Source organism: Labrus mixtus, chromosome 9 (genome assembly GCF_963584025.1).
Source record: "Labrus mixtus chromosome 9, fLabMix1.1, whole genome shotgun sequence".
Taxonomy (NCBI): domain Eukaryota; kingdom Metazoa; phylum Chordata; class Actinopteri; order Labriformes; family Labridae; genus Labrus; species Labrus mixtus.
The window spans coordinates 21937556-21949036 of record NC_083620.1 but is presented as its reverse complement, the minus strand read 5'-3'; the positions used below and the strand labels follow the sequence as shown (position 1 = coordinate 21949036).

Sequence of the window (11481 nt, the reverse complement as noted above, 5' to 3'; positions counted from 1 at the left end):
AAAATATTCTTCATTTAGTATCAAAAATGACAAAGAAAAGAGCAAATCCTGTTTTTAAAAAAAGCTGGTAAAAGTGAATGTGACACTTCTGATTGATTAGTGAACGTATTTAATGGTTATCCAAATAGTTTGCAATGAATTAATTGATGCAGCTGTGTTACAAATAACGACTGGCTAATTTACCTCAAGAGGCTTTGGATCAGGAAAGTCTTTTAAAAATAAATAAACATATTTTAGTAGGTTTTACTCATCCATTGCCTTAAATTATTAGCACTCATTTAGGAAACACATCCGATAGTTATATATGAGGGCAGAATTCATTATATAGCTCCAGCCCTTACAGCTGCAACATGTGTTTTTATTATGAGGTTATGTATCTGTGCTTTTATATTCAATGTGCCACACCTTGTGTTGTTTTTTTTTTTTTAATCACTGCTGCTGCAGATCCAATTTCCCCCCAGGAAAAAATCTCTAAGTCTTAGGTCATGAACTATTCAGACTTGAAAAAAGCTTTTATTGAACAGTTTTATGTGATTCAGTATGAATCATTACATGAATATCTATTCTGTCATTATGTAATGATTCATCCAGAAAACTGGAGCTGCTTTATACCATACATTGTCTCTACCCAGCTCTCTTTGAAGCAGCTTCCAATACAAGAGCTTCAGTTTAGTGTTTATACAAATAAATGTTTATTAACTGTGTATCACCATCTTTTCTACAATTTAGTAAAACAAAAATTAGCTACATAACCATAGGCTATGCACAAGTGTGTCAAAAATGATGTGGTGGGGTTGTTTGTCTTTGTACCTATACATTTCTATCATTTATTCCTGGTAGCCTATTCATCAAAAAACATGTTTATGATATCATCCCATTGAATATTTTTACTTACATTTTCTACGTTTGAAGAAATAGTGTTTTTTTTGTATTACCACACCGAGCTTCCATAACTGGGTCAAAATGACCCGCATGCATTTCCTATTGAATATCTTGGGATTGGGAACCTTAAATTCTTATAAAACCGTGACTGTCAGGGACAAATTTATTTTTATTTATTTATAGTCGACCACGAAGACTGGAAAGCTCACCTCTCAGGTCAGTCTGCAAGGTCGGGTACGAATAATTTTTCACTTCATTTTACCTCTGAAAGTATTTGATATAATTAAACATTATAACATTTGTGTGTGTGTGCATAATATCAACAGTAATTGTGTCCAAAAGTATAGGCCTACGTAGGCTATATGAGGTAGCTAACACTATCTAGTTAACTAAGCTCGCTAAGAATATGTGTGCCATCATACATTTATTGTGTAAATAAATACGTGTTATCATGTATCAATAAACTGGCTTATTCAAAAGTTGGCTAACACTAGCAAACTAATTTAGCAAGCTAAGATTACTGTATGTATTGTGTGTGCATTTAATATATATTGTTAATTGTCAATCCGAAAGAGTGTCATGGCCTTAATATTTTCAGTCTATGGTCATGGCTACTAGGAGGCATTGAAGGTATTTGAAAAAGATACAAAGTTGCAAACTACATTATGTCACAAATAAATAATTAAAATTGAACCAAAACTTTTTTTTTAAGCATTCAATGTAAATTTTTGATATCAGGCAGTTTGGGTAACTGACACTTGACAGTAAATCACAGTTAAGTTAAGGCATTGATACTAAAATATATTTCACCAAGTACTCTAGTTGTTATTTCAACTAGATGGTGCATCAAAGTTTTCCAGTTGCTTGTACTTATTTATTTATTTATTTGTTAGGGACAGTGCATATGAACAATTACAGCGATAAAAATGCCAGATTATAGCAGAAGTGCTAGTTTCCATCTGTTGTCCCTAGGCAGGTAACAGAGAAAGACAAATTACAAATACAAATACAAATACAAAGGCACGAGTGACACAAGACAATAATAGAGGTTAAAGGTTAAAGGTGGTCACAGACTTGGTTTTCTTTTATCCACTGTTTGAGGTGTGTTTTGAAGGTTGCATGTGTATGTGAGTCTCTTATTGTGAGTGGGAGAATATTATATATAAAAGTCCTTCAAAGGAGGAGGAGCAAGTCCGTGCAAAATTTTATATATAAAACATGCATTTTTACAATGACCAAAATTATGAAAATTTAGTAAATTATGTTTATCTAAAACAGTGCAACAACTAAACTGAGGTTTCAAACTTTCAAAGTAAGAGCGACTTTTGCCAATATTTGAGCTGAAAGCAGCTTTTTCTCTGCAGCGTCTGAACCTGCAAGTACAACAGGTAGGTCAAGAAAACACTTTACCTAAAGATAACTACATCTGCTCGACAAATAATTGAAAAACACAATGACAATACACATAATGCAACTGATATTTCTGCAATTATTGTATGATTGTATGAGCAACTAACTAACGCCGTCAGTGCAGCTGATGATGAAAGGTATCTTGTCTTCATCTGGCTGTAGCTTGCCCAACTTCCTGGTTTGTCAGAGATTCAAAATGTGCTGACATACAGGAGGTTCATCCCCACTACATCAAAGTTTGGTGTCTGCTTGTTCCTGGTGAATCGTGTTGGGACATGAGCAATGGGAGCAGTTAATGCTGCGTTCAATGACAGTCAGAAAACATTACTGAACATTCCTTCAAACAAGTTTTTGGGCTGGAAGGAGAACATACATAGGTGTTTATTAATTACATTGATAATTGAACATTATTTGATCAATAAAGTCCCTTCCTACAGGTTATAAAGGCAGTCCCAGATATGGTCAGAGGCGCCACCCTCAGGCTCCTCATTGAAACCACATCCAACACTCAAACTTTCATAATGCCTCCCAGGCGATACAACTACAGATGAATACTGACATGTAGGTGTGTTTAAAGGATTGGACTGTCATCAAGCATGTGAAACAGAAATGTTCCTGACCCATATGAAAGGACATTTTCACCTCTGCTGAGGCCAGAGCAAACTTTTGTTTTATGACACCTCCAAACCGTCAAAAATACAATAGACATTTACAATGTAAAATCCTACAAACACAACAAAAATATGACCAAAAATATATATCTATATGTATAATAATAACTCTGAAGTTTGATCTTCTGAAAAAAAGAATCGAGGTGACATTTCAAAATAATTTGTTATAATAATTAAAAAGTCCTTCAACTTTTAGTGAAATATTAAAGAATCTTCAGGTTATTTTATTGTAAACGATGTATTCTTTTTTTTTTTAATCCTATATATCTGAATAACAAGCAAGATACAGTACATTAAATGAAAAGAGAAAGCATATTGTTGTGTTACATAAAAACAGAGTGTATATTATCTATAATGTGTTATTATTACCAAACACTGTGAGGTCACTCTGTGTGTTTTTTCCCCACATTGTGTTTGTCATGATGTCCAGCTCTGTCTGACCAGGGTGCAGCTACCACCACAGCCTGCCCTGCAGATCACCACTGCACTGCCGGCCTCCCTCAGAATAACCGGGCTATATGTGGCCTGAGCTAATCCTTAAAGATGAGCACTGCAGAGCTCCCTCCCTGCCTGTCAGTGAAAGTCCTGCACTGAGACACAAAGGACTTTCCATCCTTCAGAGCAGCAGGACAACATGCGGATGACCATGAGCAGCCCTCAACACAGCAGGACCCCTCCACTGTGTGAGTACAAAAACAAAACAACACAATTTACCTTGAAGTGATCTTTATTTATATTAGATCTATATTAAGTGTCAGATTTATATTAAGTGTCAGATTTAAAAAGGGATTCAGAATGTCTTAGGATTTTGCAGCATTACTTTGGTTTTTATTCGGCATAAACAAGTGTTAGACCTTTACATGTTTCAAAGGGAGCACATGTGTTTTAAAAGATGTATACATACTGTATCAGTCCAGTGTGTTGTGTAAGTGTTCTATAACCTAATTAACTAGCCTATTAAAGCTTTCCACCTCGTTACATAAGAAGCTTTTCAGTTCTTTGGCTTGTATTTTGAGCAATGAGTTGTCTCTTATCTGCTGCCAGACTGTTGTCAGAGGTGAAATTTCTCATTTCCTGTGTTTGTATTTATTCTTCTGAGTCTTCTGCCATCCGTTAGACGAATCTGAGCACAAGAAATAAGAAATCTGTTTTCAGGTTCTAAGCCCCCAGTTTAAGTGCTCAGCCATTCAAACATTATGTAATGATAGAGAACACAACACAAACAGTTCCTGTTTAGGTTTCAAACAAGTGAATACTTCCAATACTAAGAAAGATCGCAGGTGACAGAGCAGCAAACAAAGCAGTTAGGACTAAGGGCCAAAACTCATAATTCATTAAAGACACCAGACTGATAGTGTTTACTCTAAAGAGCTTCTGCGTCAACGTCAACTGTACAGAGAAGACAAATTGAACACAGTATATGAAGTTATGATTTAATGAATGGATTTCTGGGCTCGGTATTCGTACTCATGTATGAGTTAAATGAAGGACAATAAAAAATATCCTACCTCTTGTGTTTTTTTTTATGTTTCTCCACATCATCCATGATTTATTTATACTCGGCAATGCCAAAAACTTCCATTAGAGCATCATTCCTTCCTGTGAATGCCACTTTATTTTGAAGGGCTGTCAGCGTTAATGTGTTAATCGCGATGCAATGAAGGTAATCGCATGCTGTTTTTGTCTCTTTTGGCACACCGTAGTTAAGCCCCCGCGGCATGTTCCTGAACCTGCATGATAGAAAATAAAGACAGCGCTGCACATTTCAATGTCTCTTTTCTCTTTAAAGAAAACTCCCAGACAACGTTAACAAGTCGAAAGTAATTTAAACCTAATGACATCAAACTTTTCACTTTTTTTACCACTTCCTGTGGCTGTTTGACTTTTCTGTAGCAAGTTCCTTTTTCTATGGTTAAGTTAATGCCATCATTCTTTTTAAAAATCCTTATATTCTTTCAAAATAAAAGCAGGTATTTATCAAAACAGGCAGAGAAGTACTTTAAGCTTACAACAGTACATATTAAAGATTAAAAGCATCACAAAAAATGTTTTGGAATGCAAAATAATGGAATTTTACAACAAGATTTACTGTCAAAGTTTAGCGATTAATACAAATAAAATCGTCAACAGTCCAATTTAAAAAAAAAAAATGTATTCATACAATCATTTATCAAGGCTTTAAAATCTAGTTTGCCTCACCTGCAACGATTTGGAAATGCAGAGGAAATAATCAGTTAAACAACTGCACTCCTGGTTTTGAGATCACGGTTTGAAATATTCAGGGGTACTGAGAGTATTGTTTGGCTCTTTTTCGTCCTTTCGCTCAGTAAAGGTGGGAAAAAGCCCAAAAAGTAATCTCAAAAAAAGATCTAAATATTCATCATGAGCCATATGGTGCCAGCCAACTTTGTTCGCTGAATGGCAGAATGATAATCTGTCTAGTGGTCTGAGAGTAGAAGCAGCAGATTGTCTGATCATAATCTAACTCATCAAAAGACGGATTCAGCAAAACTTGTCCTACTATTCAAAATGAGGCTGGATCTGTTTCTGTTCAAAACTCAGTTTGACTGCAGCTTTTGGATGATATTTCTAATTTGATGTTAAATGTTGATGATTCAAGAAAAATAAGAAGAATTTAAAACTCCACATTCTCAAGGTCAATGTCTTCTTCTTCTTTTTAGACACTCCTAAATAAAAGCTCTTTTTCGAAGCTTTGTTGTTAATTAAACTTGTGTCTGATTTTCTGTTTTAGTGCAGTACTGAATCATCGTTTCCTGCTTATACCAAGATAAAAAAAGTTTTGCTGTGTGTGCATCAGATCCATCCACCATGAGCGCCGACACCGCCTGCAGGGCCGGGCTGAACTCCGGCAACAATACTGAGCTGATCACAAAGCACAATAAGGATCTGATCTCAGAGCACAATAATGAGCTGGACTCAGAGCACAATAACGGGCTGGACCTGGAGCACATGAACGGGCTGGATTTGGACCACAATAACGGGCTGGACTCGGAGCATAACTGTGATCTCGCCGACCTGGTGGCCGCCATGAATGTGGCTGCTAAATGTGTGACCCCGCCTAATGGCTATAGGCCCAGCAGTGTTCAGAGAGCTCGATTCTCAGACAGGAAGCTGTCACTGCAGGAGAAGGGGAGCCGCATGGCCCGACAGCCCACCATCGAGACCAAACGCGTGTCCATCACAGGCGGCGATGTGAGTTTGACTCAGTTTGAGTTCATTCAAAACATCCATAATATGATTCTTTACTGATCACAGTTTCCGTCCATTGTCTGCAGGATTGTGTCCAGCTCAACCAGTACAAGTTGAACAAAGAGATTGGAAAGGTAATTCATCAAAACTGCTCATATGAGAAGCTGAAACAGAAGTGATGTGTATGCTTTATAAAGCTCTTGGTTGTTTTTTACACCCCAGGGTTCATATGGAGTGGTAAGACTGGCTTACAGTGAAGATTCTGAGCAGTACTACGTAAGTTAAAACCTATAAATTATGCATCTGTGGTCTATTGTTTTGCACTTCTGTTTGGCTTTTACTAACATTTGCTATATCTGGTGAATTCAGGCGATGAAAGTTGTTTCAAAGAAGAAGCTGATGAGGCAGTGTGGATTCTTGCGTGAGTGAAGATCCCTGTTTTACAAAGTTATAATGTATAACGAGTCTCAAATGTTCCTGTGCTGTTTCTTGTGGTGTGTTGTTTTCCATGTGTATGTTGTGTTTAATTTCAGGCCGCCCCTCTCACCAAGGAGCAACCTATCCACAGGACCCTTACACCAAAGCCATGTTGCCTCTGGAGAAAGCTTACAAGGAGATCGCCATCCTGAAGAAACTGGACCATCATAACGTTGTCAAACTGGTAGAGGTCAGTCACTGACTCAGTCCTGCAGCATGTGATGTCTGGAAAAATCTATTTTTTTGTCAGTTTTAAGGCACATGGAAGTAAAAGCATGGGGAATGTATCTGCTGTTGTTAGCAATACATCTAGTGATAGTATAAGAGTGACATTTTATTAGATTGACGTTTTGAAGCTCCACTTGGAAACCCACTGTCATCAGACAAGCTCTAAGCCAAAAGAACTCAACTTGTGTTTGTGTATTTTGATGGTTTCAAGAAACGACTGGTCGTATATTTGTGCAGAACAGAAAAGTGCCTTGACTTGTTTTGCAGGTTCTTGACGATCCTGATGAAGACGGACTTCATATGGGTAAGAACTCATTCATCCTTCCTCATGTACCGATAACTACATTTAGTCTTATGAAACTAAACTCTGATTATTTGCTCTCAAGCCTTCGAGTTGATGACAAAAGGGTATGTTGTGTGTCTTACCGTGTTATCAAACCGTCATCCATTGAGCATTTGGCCTGTTGGTGATTTGAAATGTGTATTTATACCTTTACCTTCCTCTTCCACCTCTCCTGTGGGACAGGCCGGTGATGGAGGTGCCGACAGACGATCCTTTCACAGAGGAGCAGGCCCGCTTTTACTTCAGAGACGTCGTCCTGGGAATAGAGTACTGTAAGATTACAGAAAATAATTCTTTATAATTATCCAATAGAGCCATGAATGTAACTATAACCTTTGATTATGTATATTATGTATACATACAGTGGCTGTGAAGTATCAAACATTCTCAAATTTTCTGAAGTCAATATTACATTTTTATCAAGTGGAAGTCCAATGTTCTTACATAAGTTGTAATATATTCAAAGTGTTCATGTCTTTAATTTCAAAGTGACCTGGCTTAATTCACACAAATGGACCAGGGATCCTAATTAAATGACTTTAAAGCAATTTCATTTGATCGGAAGGTAATCCATTTCTTGGTTTCTCTTGCCCAGTGCACTACCACAAAATCATCCACAGAGACATCAAACCCTCAAACCTGCTGCTGGGAGACGATGGTCACGTCAAGATCGCAGATTTTGGTGTGAGCAATGAGTTTGAGGGTGCAGACGCCCTCCTGTACAGCACGGCCGGGACGCCGGCCTTCATGGCCCCCGAGATGATGACCGAGTACGAGCAGAGCTTCAGCGGGAAGGTGAGGACAAAAACTTCTTCCACGGGTTAATTTTTAAAATAGACTATTATAGACAATGCCTAAATGTGAGAAATTACTGAGAAGTTCTGTCCAGCTTCTCATTAATGACAGCTCTGATAACGACTGTGTTTGTTTACAGGCGTTGGACGTTTGGGCCATGGGAGTCACACTGTACTGTTTCGTCTTTGGGAAGGTGAGTAAGTTCACAGCAAACTGCATAGAGAATAAAAGCAGCCAGCACCATTTTGATTATTGATTTTCTTTCGGTTCCAGTGCCCTTTTTATGACGAATACATCATCTCTCTGCACAACAAGATCAAGAACAAACCTGTGGAATATCCAGAGATGTAAGCAAACATTCGGCAGAGGAATGACATGTAGGGTGTGTGTAGCTACAGCATGATGACAGAATTGGAGTCTATAGGGACAATTTAAGTTCAGGTGTTTCTCCAAAGGGCCGATGTTGTGGATTTTGCTCTTGTTCCAAAAAAACAGCCGTTGTTAAACTTTTTCCACAGGCCGACAATAAGCAACTACCTGAGGGATCTCATTGAAGGAATGTTGGATAAAAACCCCGGAACAAGAATCACCATCCCCCAAATGAAGGTGACTGCAAAGGACAAAGTGACTCTATCCGATTAATTAAAAAAACTGCCATGCATTTTTTTTTTTTCAGTCTGTGTAACTCTCTGCATAATCATCGTGTTTCTCGGTGCGTGATGTTACAGCTCCATCCGTGGGTGACGGAGAACGGCTCCAACCCTCTTCCTCTGGAGGAGGAGCACTGCACGGCGGTGGAGGTGACTGAGGAGGAGGTGCAGAACAGCGTCAAACTCATCCCCAGGCTCTCCACTGTGGTGAGTGGCAGGACGCCTCCTCTCTCGTCTCTATTTAACACTTCACATCACAGAAAACACAGTCCAAAAAAGCAGCAGGATCGGTGTAGGGAGACATTTAAACAAACTGTCTTGGCATTATAGGATACCTGTTTAGTATCGAGATAATAATTTACCAGAATTGTAAGAAGATTTCACATAGAAATACAAAAGTGTGTGTTCCCCTGAAGATTTTCAGAATGAAAACATTCTTGGAACTCTCTCTCTCATGTCCTCTGCAGATCCTGGTAAAGTCCATGCTGAGGAAGCGCTCTTTCACTAATCCCTTTGAGTGTCAGGGCAGACGGGCAGAGAGGTCCATGTCTGCTCCTGGAGGTCTTCTTACGTAAGTAGCCTACTCTGCAAATCCTGCCTGCTCCGCTCTGACAAAGCGCCAGCTCTGCGATTAGGCCTGGAACAAAACAACAGCCAGCAGATGCTTGGATAAAAATAGATCAGTTACATACTTTACATGCAAGGTGTCTCTCTCTTATGAATATATCATATTTCTAGAATACTAACTAGCTCTATAACTGAATGATCTTTTTTTTTGGTCCTTAAATCAGTCGAACACTCAGGCTGATAACAGCATCTGTCCTGTCATTAAAGCTAAACGGATTCCCCACAGCAGCAGTAATGGCTGCACTGCTTTTATTTTCCCTTAAGAAGACAGTCCTGTCAGTTAAGTGGAGGGGGGTGGGGGTGGGGTCATTACACCTCCATGTGAAGAGATGTAGAGCTGCAGCCTCCTCCACACATGATCATGCTGCACCACCAGCTCGGCAGACTCCCACACAGAGAATCTGTGCAACCAGGCCGCCTGATCTGTGATATGTGAATGAGGAAATCTAAAACACAGAAACTGCGATGGATAAAACACGGACTTATATTTGAGCACTGGAGTTATAAACATTGGTTAAACCGAATCCCCAATTGCAGATCTAAATTAAAAATTAAAAGTCTGAGACAACCGGCTTGAAGAAGAAGATCGAAATGTTTTAATTAGATTTGTTTGTCTTACAGAAAGCTTCAGACAGCAGCCGGTTAGCATAGCTTAGCATAACAACAGACGACAGGGGGAAACTAATAAACTGGCTGTGATCAAAGACAACAGAATCAACCTGTCAGCTCAAGCATCAATATATTTGTTTGTGCTTTTTAGCTCTTCTTATAACCACAAATACGACCCTTCACTGTTGTTCCTACTCTTTGTTTGTATTTGGATTTAACAAAGTACATCTATGAAGTGGTAATCAGTGAGCTTTACAGGTTAAAGCAGGTGACGACTGTTAAGATAACTGATTAACACGTTCACAGGCTAAGCTAAGACAAGCTAAGCTAAGCTAAACTAACCTAAGCTAAGCGGCTAATCTGGCTGTAGCTTCATAATTACCATAAAGACTTGACCGTTTTATCAATTTTCGATCGAAGTCAGAAAAAAGCAAACTCATTCTTATCCACTATGTCTGACTGTGCCTTTAACCAGCTTCATTACATTCAGTGTTTCTCATTGATGGTGTCCCAAATTAATCAACATCTACATCACATCTCCTTCTTGCAGTGGCTCTTGGGGCTTATTGGGGTCTTCAGCTCAGCTTCATCCTTCCTTGAGGTAACTTTTCATAACAGCATATAGGCTGAGCTTCATGCGCTTCATACACAGCACAGCTCATCAGTTGTTTGTTCAGCCTTAAGAGGATTTAAAAGAGACAAGACAACACAAAGCACTCAACAACGTGCTGTACCCAAAATAAATGGGCACACGGTTGCTGCCGAGTGCTTAGCGTTGGCTTCCCCGTCTCTCTCTTATGTCTTCTAAAGAGTGATCAGCTGTTCTGTGGAGGACATGTACTCTTTGACATTTGTAGTCCAGTGTCACCCTCGCCCTGCTCCCCATCCTCCTCCTCCTCCTCATTTGTGAATTCATTCAGTTCCTTCAACTACATAATCGAGCATTTGTCTCCAGTAGGAAAGTCAGCAACGAGGGGAGCAGAGACGGAGAGTTGGAGGACTTGTATGAGGACGATACGTTTACAGAATGTACGGAATAAGATGACTCCTAAACAAAGACTAGTAGAGGAGAATATGCAGGAATATTGTTTTCTACCTTTACTTTTTTCTTTCTTTTTCAATTATCTCTCCTAATTTTGCTTTTCCTTCATGGTTTTTTGCTCAAATGCTTTTTCCTACGCTAAGGACTAGGACTGTTATAGGTCTGCAATATTTTTAATATAACTGACTGGATAGTGTATATAATGATCACAGGAAAGATTAGATTTTATTCTGGCTTCTCTGCATGTTTTCTGTTTTGTTAAAATCCAAATGACAGATGAATGTGAGCATTTACTTGGATTGTTAAAGATATGAATATGATCCCACACCCCACCTACCAGAAAAAGAAGATATTTTTACATTTTCTTACAGTGGTTGAAGAAAATAAAATTGGTTATTTTAAACAATGGCCTTGAATGATTGTATCATTCATTCCTTCACAGTTTAGTTGTTTGGAGTCTAAAGCACTAGATGGCAACCTTGGGACATGTTTTTTGGGGACGCCTTTATAGTTTTAGAAATGACATTAAGAATCTGC

The 11481-nt window shown here is 38.7% G+C and overlaps 1 protein-coding gene across 3 annotated transcripts; it reads left to right on the top strand.

Moving 5' to 3' along the window:
- The first annotated feature begins 3394 nt into the window (after positions 1-3394).
- On the top strand, positions 3395-11352 carry camkk1b (calcium/calmodulin-dependent protein kinase kinase 1, alpha b). 3 transcript variants are annotated; one of them, XM_061046917.1, is made up of 17 exons: positions 3395-3646; positions 5782-6176; positions 6260-6307; positions 6396-6449; positions 6543-6594; positions 6707-6840; positions 7146-7182; positions 7265-7286; positions 7405-7493; positions 7817-8016; positions 8156-8209; positions 8290-8363; positions 8535-8622; positions 8745-8873; positions 9134-9237; positions 10453-10503; positions 10861-11352. In XM_061046917.1, exons 1-17 carry the CDS (start codon positions 3598-3600, stop codon positions 10940-10942), a joined length of 1662 nt encoding a protein of 553 aa, XP_060902900.1. In that variant the 5' UTR covers positions 3395-3597; the 3' UTR covers positions 10943-11352. The 3 variants fall into 3 exon arrangements, with proteins under 3 accessions (XP_060902900.1, XP_060902899.1, XP_060902901.1); XM_061046916.1 differs by having other exon boundaries at positions 3401-3646; positions 10858-11352; XM_061046918.1 differs by having other exon boundaries at positions 3402-3646; positions 5716-6176; positions 10858-11352.
- Positions 11353-11481: the final 129 nt, after the last annotated feature.